General features: G+C 41.9%; 1 protein-coding gene across 3 annotated transcripts in view; it reads left to right on the forward strand.

Annotated features, from left to right (window-relative positions):
• The window catches only part of aldoaa (aldolase a, fructose-bisphosphate, a), a 12,033-nt gene extending 8,645 nt beyond the window's left edge, over positions 1 to 3,388 (forward strand). For all 3 annotated transcript variants that reach the window (XM_042081813.1, XM_042081814.1, XM_042081812.1), the window contains 3 exons: positions 1,397 to 1,571; positions 2,145 to 2,344; positions 2,570 to 3,388. In XM_042081813.1, the coding sequence (XP_041937747.1) occupies positions 1,397 to 1,571; positions 2,145 to 2,344; positions 2,570 to 2,665 (471 nt within the window). In that variant the 3' untranslated portion in view covers positions 2,666 to 3,388. The remainder of the gene's footprint in view (positions 1 to 1,396; positions 1,572 to 2,144; positions 2,345 to 2,569) is intronic.
• The last annotated feature ends 6,612 nt before the right edge of the window (positions 3,389 to 10,000 follow it).

Genomic DNA, 10,000 nt, shown 5'->3' on the forward strand with positions numbered 1-10,000 from the left:
TATGAGAACATGAGACCAGCAGTAGAATATTGTTATACAAGAGTAGCTACAGTACATTGTGTAATATAAATAGAATTCTGAAGGGTCTAGCAGCTGTGTATAAGGCTCTATCTAATCAGTGTGTGTGTTCTGTAGGTTCTAGCGGCCATGTATAAGGCTCTATCTAATCAGTGTGTGTGTTCTGTAGGTTCTAGCGGCCATGTATAAGGTTCTATCCATGTGGCCATGTATAAGGGGTGTGAGGATTTACATGTGCAACTAGCATGCTAGCTCAGTTCGCTTCCGTTACATGTATAAGGCTCTATCCGAATGGTGTATGTGTTCTGTAGGTGCTAGCTGGGGTGTATAAGGCTCTACATAAAAGGTGTGTGTTCTGTAGGTGCTAACTGCCGTGTACAAGGCTCTGTCTAGGGCTGGGATAAACGATTATTTTTTAAACGATTAATCTAGCGATTATTTTTTCGATGCATCGATTAATCTAACGATTCATTTTTTTCAGTCCGATTCGATTTCGATTCGATTATCTCCCCATTAATTAAATAATAGCAACTTATACATGTTGATTTACTGAATGAAAAAAAAAAACATGAGTTCCTTAACATTGCAATATACGTTTATTGCTCTTAAAACTCCAAAATAAAAGATTATACAAGTGCAAAGTAATGCATTCTTAGTCAGAGGTAGCATTCAATGAAGGTCTAATTTAGTGCCTGTCACTTTAAGACGTTTGTGAGGGAATCCTTGCAATTGTAACATTAACACAGTTAAAAGGCTGCTGATATGTGGATGCAATTCATAACGTAGTTAGTTCAAATAAGGGTTCGTACTTCTTCTTGGGACAAGCACTTTTGAGTCTTGGAAAACACTTTTCCATTTACATCACGATTTTGCAAACATTCAGTGTCAGAGTCAATAAAATGAGCCCTGCATGAGTAACAAAATTGACAAGCAGCTGTAAGTAAGCATACTAAACTCGACATCCAAACAGTATTCTAACGTTAGCTTTGACTTTGCTACTGACTAATGGACGTGCATATTTTGCGTCGACGTCATCGATTATGTCGACGCGTTGTCCCAGCCCTAGCTCTGTCTGAACGGTGTGTGTGTGTGTGTGTGTTCTGTAGGTTCTAGCTGCCGTGTATAAGGCTCTGTCTGAACAGTGTGTGTGTTCTATAGGTTCTAGCTGCCGTGTATAAGGCTCTGTCTGAACAGTGTGTGTGTTCTATAGGTTCTAGCTGCCGTGTATAAGGCTCTGTCTGAACAGTGTGTGTGTTCTATAGGTTCTAGCTGCCGTGTATAAGGCTCTGTCTGAACAGTGTGTGTGTGTTCTATAGGTTCTAGCTGCCGTGTATAAGGCTCTGTCTGAACAGTGTGTGTGTGTGTGTGTGTTCTATAGGTTCTAGCGGCCGTGTACAAGGCTCTGTCAGACCATCACGTGTACCTGGAGGGAACCCTGCTGAAGCCCAACATGGTGACCGCCGGACACTCCTGCAGCCAGAAGAACGCACCACAGGAGATCGCCATGGCAACAGTCACTGCCCTGCGCCGCACCGTACCCCCCGCCGTACCCGGTGAGTCATGACATCACACACACTACACACACACACACACACACACACACCCACACACACGTACCCGGAGAGTCATGACACACACGCGCACACTACACACACACACACACACACACACACACACACACACACACACACACACACGTACCCGGTGAGTCATGACACACACACACACACACACACACACACACACACGTACCCGGTGAGTCATGATACACACACACACACACACACACGTACCCGGTGAGTCATGATACACACACACACACACACACACACACGTACCCGGTGAGTCATGATACACACACACACACGTACCTGGTGAGTCATGATACACACACACGCGTGCGCATGCACACACACACTATATATGCAACACATATCAACACAAATTAACGTGGACAATCATCTAAACATCTATGTGTGTGTGTGTATGTGTGCGCGTGTGTGTGTGTGTATGTATGTGTGTGTGTGTATGTATGTGTGCGTTTATGTGTGTGTGTGCGTGCGTACATGCACGTGTGTGCGTGTGTGTGTGTGTGTGTGTGTGTGTGTGTTGTCTCCCTGTGTCAGGCGTGACCTTCCTGTCGGGCGGTCAGAGTGAGGAGGAGGCGACGCTGAACCTGAACGCCATGAACCAGTGTCCCCTGGGTCGGCCCTGGGCTCTGACCTTCTCCTACGGCCGCGCGCTGCAGGCCTCCGCACTCAAGGCCTGGAGTGGCAAGCCCGAGAACAGCAAGGCCTGCCAGGACGAGTTCATCAAGAGAGCCAAGGTAACACACACACACACTATACACACACACAGTACACACACAGTACACGCACACACTACACACAGACACACTACACATACTCACACTCCCACACTACACACGCACACGCACACACACACACTACACACACACACACCCGCATGCACACACACCCACCCACACTCACACACACACACTTTCCTCACACACACACGTAATTCCTGCTTTGGTTGCTCTGTCCTGCAGAATAACAGCCAGGCGGCGTTTGGGAAGTACGTGTCCAGTGGGAGCGACGGAGCTGCCGCGGGAGAGTCCCTCTATGTGGCCAACCACGCCTACTGAGCACACACACAGACATGCACACCCCTCGTCTCCATAGCAACGGTGCACACCCCTCGTCTCCATAGCAACGGTTGCCACCTTGCCGAGCGCTCTAGAATATGACCACCACCCCCCCCCCCCTTCGTGTGTGTGTGTACATTTCTAATTCAGAAATGCAGCAATGTGTGTGTGTGTGTGTGTGTACTCACTGATGTTGTTCAGTTCCAGAACAGCGTGTGTGTGTGTGTGTGTGCACGCGCTCCGATGGTGTACTCATGACTAATTTAGCCAGTAGTGTTGAGGTGTGTATGCTCACATGCGCGCGCACACACACACACACACACACACACACACACACACACACACACACACACACACACTCACACTCCCAGAGGTTGGCCAGGGGTTAGTGTGAGTCTTTGTGGCCAGTATCTAGCTGCCCCAACAGCATATAGACCCTCAACTCTCTCTCCTCCTTTCCTCCCTCTCTCCTCTCCTTCTCCACTGTAATCACTTTTAATCTCTCCATCATTCCCACCATGCTCTGCTCCCGCCCAGTGCGTCGTCATGGCACCCGAGGGGATGGTGCCAGGGTGGTGTGCAGACAGACGCTCTAACTGCTGATGTTTGTTTGTTGGTTGGTTGGTTTGTTGTTGTTGTTGTTGTTCATGTTGTGTAGTAATGCTTGCACAGCACCAGATGAATTAATTAATTAATTAAATGGTACCTATTCACCATACCACACCTCTGTGTCTGACTGGCGGGGTTTTTTACGGGTTTACGTATGTCTTGTTTGCAATCACACTAGTATCCTGAGATAAAACGTGCACACACACACACACTCACACACTATCGCCAGACAGAACATTTCTTTTTCCTTTTTGCTGATTGACAAATAATAATAATAATTTTAACTAAAATCTGATCAGTGACTCAAACATTTCTAAAACCTCTACCACTGATGGTTATGACACACACTGTAGCATTATTAATTGACTGCCAGTCTATGGGTTTGAGCCTAGATGCATTTCACATCACACATCGTAATGTTCACTTGGCTACCAAAGAGGCTACCATTTTAATTTCCTTTCCTTTGTACAGGTGTAGGCTAATTCATTTGTACAGGTGTGTAAGTGTGTGTGTGTGTGTGTGTGTGTGTGTGTGTGTGTGTGTGTGTGTGTGTGTGTAGGTAATTCATTTGTACAGGTGTAGGCTAATTCCTTTGTACAGGTGTAGACCAATTCCTTTGTACAGATGTGTGTGTGTGTGCTAATTAATTTGGCTACATATTGGACAGATAAATAATAAATAACAAAATGTCACCCATGGAGGAGATACTTGTTTGAGAGCAGCTAGGTGTACTTAGAACCTGCTAGCGAGCAGCTAGGTATACTTAGAACCAGCTAGAGAGCAGCAAGGTGTACTTAGAACCTGCTAGCGAGCAGCTAGGTGTATAGAATCTGCTAGAGAACAGTTAGGTGTATAAAACCTGCTAGAGAACAGTTAGGTGTAGGCTACATATAAAACCTGCTAACGAGCAGCTAGGTGTACATAGAACCTATTGAAAATTCCATTTGGGATGTTGGAAATGCCATTTGGAAAATTTGAGAAATGGGGAATGTGTAGGAAAATGTTTACAGAAAAGCAAAGCGTTGTTTACAGAAAAGCAAAGCGTTGTTTGCCCATATCATATTCCCCCTTTGTCAGGATTTGCGCCCAGTACAGATCCAGATCCAGAGTTACATCCAGTGATTTAGAAACGGGCCAGAAGCTAGTTACAGTAGCCTGCTTAGCGTAGGCTATATTTACACAATGTGCTTTTCTTAAAATTGAATAAAATCATAAAATGTTGCTGTATATTTCCCTGCTTGCATTCACTTAGTAGTGTGTCACACACACACACCAGTTTGATGCTGCTAGAGACTTTATTGATGAGACGCAGGAGAAGACCAAAGAATGGTCAGGCGGAGGTGGTGTTCCCTCCCTGCGTGGCCACCAGAGGGTGCAGTTCAGCTGTATTTGCGGATGGAGCCTCAATGAACTGGGTGCAGGTGTACACACGCATGTACACCCTGGGATAACCAAACCGGCCGCAGCCACGTCCGAAAATCACCACCCCGACCTGGACGAACTGCCCAAACGACTTACACACTAAGAGGCCACCAGAGTCGCCCTATACACACACATACACATGCACACACACACATACACATGCACACACACACCCCAAATATGCATGCTAAGTTAAGAATCCCGAGGATAAAAACACATTCACCTACATACACACACTTTATGGGTAGTTTCACAATCAGGGTAAGTCATCTTCGTCACAACCATTATCATCATCATCAATGTTTTATTCAAGCCTCAGAAGACATATTGAGGGAAGAACCCTCGTTTCAAATGTTGCTGGGTATTAGAACCCTTGTTTCAAACAGTGCTGGTATTAGAACCCTCGTTTCAAATGATGCTGGTATTAGAACCCTCGTTGGGTTGCTCAGTATGAGGTTAATTACATGTCTGTGTGCCTCCACATGTGATGATGTTGGTGCGTGTGTGTGATGTTGGTGTATGTGTGTGTGTGTGATGATGTTGGTGTGTGTGTGTGTGTGTGTGATGATGTTGGTGTGTGTGTGTGATGATGTTGGTGTGTGTATGTGTGTGTGTGTGTGTGATGATGTTGGTGTGTGTGTGTGTGATGATGTTGGTGCGTGTGTGTGTGTGATGATGTTGGTGCCTGTGTGTGTGTGTGTGTGTGATGATGTTGGTGCGTGTGTGTGTGTGATGATGTTGGTGCCTGTGTGTGTGATGATGTTGGTGCCTGTGTGTGTGTGTGTGTGTGTGTGTGTGATGATGTTGGTGCGTGTGTGTGTGTGATGATGTTGGTGTGTGTGTGTGTGTGATGATTGTGTGTGTGTGTGATGATGATGGTGCGTGTGTGTGTGTGTGTGATGATGTTGGTGCGTGTGTGTGTGTGTGATGATGGTGCGTGTGTGTCAGTGTTGCGTGGTCTGCCCGAAATTAAGCGGTCGCCCGCGGATGACCGCGGTCACCGCGGTTATGAGTCATAAACAAATTTTTTTATTGATATTCGGGTCATTGGTTGGCGGGTCAGTTAAAATGAATTAAATATATATTTTCTACAAATAGGCCTACTTAAAATATCACGAGAAGGCTAGCATCAATACAGTAAAGCATCAATACAGTAAAGTCAACAGTAAAGAAGCTGAAGACTCGAGTTAAAATAATAAAGACACCCCTTCAGGAAAAGCGATATAGGCTATGGGAAATATTGGGAAAAGTTGTTAAAGAAGATGACAGTAGTACAAGTTATGGTCTAGGCCTACTTCTTGCGAAGCCATTTAAAAGTATGACAGCCAAAACGGGCAGCCTGCAGGAATAAATGTTATGGCACAGACTACACAGCCATATCTACCGCTATGTATAGGTTCGCACATGCATAAAAGTTAGTTCGTTATCAAATATCATCTGGTGCAACCATCAAGAAACTGCCATTTTGAGACTTTTATTTTAAAATTAATTCAAATATCTTAAGTTGCATTCATAAACTAGTTTGCCAGGCACCCATTGGGGCAGCAAACAAGTTTGTAATTATCTTTTATATTTGGAAAAACATATCTTAAATAACAGCTGGAAAGAAGTTGCCAAATTTGGACGTCATGTGGTATGACCTCAACAATACAATGAATATTAATTTATTTGTTCAAATTTATTTTTTGATTAGAAATGAAATAGTGACCTTTTAGAGGAATGAAGTTTGTTATGAGTAGGTGGTCAATTTTGTGCCTGTAAATTTGATCTCAAGTTGAAAATGTCATGTGGTGCGACCAAACATCATGTGGTGCGACTATTACAAAATGCTTTTTTGTGTGGTTTTACATTTATTTTAGGATTTATATGCCTATGCAATTTATTTTAGTGTTATATGGAATCAATTTTTATACATTCAGAGTACATTTTCAAAGATTTCAGAAAAAAAAAAAAATTACATTTACTCTTGGTACATTATAATGACAAAAATGTAAAAATAATTTTACATGTAAGTTTACTTTGGTAAATGTACATTTATTAATCATTTATCCCTCCTACTGTGTTCTGTTCAGCAAGAAAGATATATTTGACTTATTATCAACATCATAAAAATAGGCCATCTCTATGTATGTGGCGGTGAGGGGCGTTAACACTGTAATATAGGATTTTATTACCATTATTTTTGTTTTGTTTCACATTATTTTATTGTTTTTATTTTTTATATTATTAGTGATGATTGGGCAACATCATCAAAATTGTTTAATCATCTTTTTTTGTTTAAGTTTGTTTACTCTGAAAACTTCCCCATTTCATTTCTGTATCACTTTCTCTCTCTCTCTCTCTCTCTCACACACAATCTCTCTCTCTCCAACACACACACACATACACACTCTCTCTCTATCTCTATCTGTTAAACACTAGGCCTATTACTCTCTCCATCGCTGTATCTATCACAATATATCTATCACGCTAACTATAACTCAAACACACTATCAATCACAGATCACTATCTATCAAACAATCATGCTATCTATCACACTATCAATCTATCACACTATCTATCTATCATACTATCTATCTATCTTTATCCATAATCTGTCTGTCTTCTAGCCTCCCCATCTAGTTAGTCTAACTTCTATGTCTCATTCTTTTACTCAAAAAAGCTTTCATTCTGCTATTGTTAGTCTGTCTGTCTATCTTTTTATTTCTTTATCTTTTATTATCTCTTCATTTCCATCCAACCATGCACCTTTGTCTATCTTACAGTTTTTCTCAGTCGCTTTGGTGCTTTTCTCACATCACTATTAACATTTGCACAGAAGTTAGTGCAATTCTCAAAACAATTAGTGCAAACTGCAAAACCTAGTGGATGACCTGCAAAAGCACGTCACTTGCTCAAAATGGATAGTCCATTCCTCAAAAGCAGGTACTTATGTCAATGAAACTGTCAGTGTCATCAAAATGAGAAGTCTTGGCACCATCGTTTATGAACAAGATAGTCAAATGGCTTTGTCATGTTTTCATTATGACAGTTCTCTCAGTGTTTTCCAATGCAAAAAAAGGTCAGAACTCGGTGACACTACCTGAACATGCTCAAGACAGCCCTATACACTACTTGTACAGCCATTTGAAAACTACTGTAAAGTTACACATTGCTGTAGTTAGGTGAGTAAGTGAGTACAAGACACTGAATGCGTACATTTTTACTGTATGCTCTTTGCAATTCTACAGCACTGTGACAGAATTTGACTTGACTCAACAATTTTGTATGTAATGACTCAAGCAATGAAATGAAGACTATTAGTTTTATTGGGAACGACTATTCAGCATTCATAAGTATAGTTCATTTTGACTGACATGACATAAGCAAATGATAATGTTAAAAAACAGCAGAGAATTGTATGAAAGCAACTGATACATGTCCAAAAGTATTTGCAATTTGTTCAGAGGAAGGAGAAATTGCTACTATGATGTGCACAAATGACTAAATGTTGTGGAGGTTGAACTAATAGTTATGAGAATTTTCATTCTGATCTAAAAAAAAGCACCAAAGCGACTGAGAAAAACTGTAATACCTTCTCCTGCCCCATCTCTTAAAATCATCTGCTAAATCCCATTCACTTTACGTCCTGAATTTCTTCTGTTTATCCCCTCGATCACTCACACGCTTTTACCTCCTTTTCTCCCTTAAGCTGTCTATGTGTGTTTGTTTTCATCACCTTCTATATTTCAAATTCCCTCACAAAGCTTATCTTTTTATACCTTTACCAATATATGGACATGTTCAACATCATTAGCAACTTAAAAATGTTTTACTTTGTGTAAAACTTTTATTTTTTATTTAATTGTGTTTTTTTGCCTTGCAAGCACTATATTACCCTCATGAAATGAAAATATAACAGTTTATTGATCTCTCTACTTATATTTTTAACAATATGAGATCCTTGAGTCATCTGTGCTCGTCAGCAGACTGAAGGGCTTAGAGGGAGGAATGTGGCGGAATGTGGCGGAGTGCTGTGCTCGTCAGCAGACTGAAGGGCTTAGAGCAAGGGAGGAATGTGGCGGAATGTGGCGGAGTGTCCGCTGGGAGCTCACCGTCAACAACTGCAATCTTCCTTCAGCGATCGGGGGGGATTATATTCCAAAAGAGCCGAGCAACACACCAACATCCAAATGCTGCTACTTATAGCGATTTAAGGCCTAGGCTAAATGAGGAAGTGATCTACACCGGTGTGATGTGAATTATGGGGTCGGCCCATGTAATCAATTGGGGGCGTAGTCCCTGGCTAAATATACTCATACTTCTGTAAATTTTGCTGGAGATTTAAGGCATTTGTGTGAGCAATTGTGGGTTTTGTGTGTAGAGTTTTGAAAAATAGACACAGTTTTGAAAATTTGTGTAAACAGTTGTAAAAAACTGTAATCAATTCTGTCTGCACTTTAATACATAAGTTTTAGTGTAGAACTTATTGAGGTTATTTACATGTCTGTGCGTGTGTGTGTGATGATGTTGTAAAACTGCCAAACCACATATCACTTCCTGCAGATCTGCCTCTCTTCCTGTCCAACGTTTCACATCAGGTGTGTCATGAGGAACAGAAAAGTTTACTGTTTTGCCAAAACTTATTTTAGTATTAGCTAAAGAATGTGCTTATGGTTTGGCACACCAGGTCTATACAATCTGCATGACCTATACGAACTATGTGTGTGTGTGTACAGAGAAAGTGTTTGTCTATATGTGTGTGTGTGTGTTTGTGTGTGTTTGTCTATGTGTGTGTGTGTGTGTCTATACAAACTTTCTGCAGCACTGTTTCTCTTCCTGTCCAACGTTTCACATCAGGTCTCATGAAGGAAAATAAGTGTTTTGCAAACACAAAAAGCTAAGTGAGTGAGTGTGTGTGAGTGAGTGTGTGTGAGTGAGTGTGAGAGTGAGTGTGTGTGTGTGTGTGTGAGTGAGTGTGTGTGTGTGTGAGAGTGAGTGTGTGTGTGATTGTGTGTGTGTGAGTGTGTGTGTGCATGTTAGGCCAACACGAAACTAAGCATCTGACTACTGAATCTCATATACTGCATCTGACTACTGAATCTCATGGTCCATATACTGCATCTGACTACTGAATCTCATGGCCCATATACTGCATACTAAATCCCATATACTGCATCTGACTACTGAATCTCATATACTGCATCTGACTACTGAATCTCATGGTCCATATACTGCATCTGACTACTGAATCTCATCACTCTTAAAATGAAAAGCACAATTTAAATTGAAGCCAAGAGCATGCAGTGTAGATAGCTGTGTCC

This window comes from Alosa sapidissima, chromosome 24 (genome assembly GCF_018492685.1).
Source record: "Alosa sapidissima isolate fAloSap1 chromosome 24, fAloSap1.pri, whole genome shotgun sequence".
In the NCBI taxonomy this organism is placed as follows: domain Eukaryota; kingdom Metazoa; phylum Chordata; class Actinopteri; order Clupeiformes; family Clupeidae; genus Alosa; species Alosa sapidissima.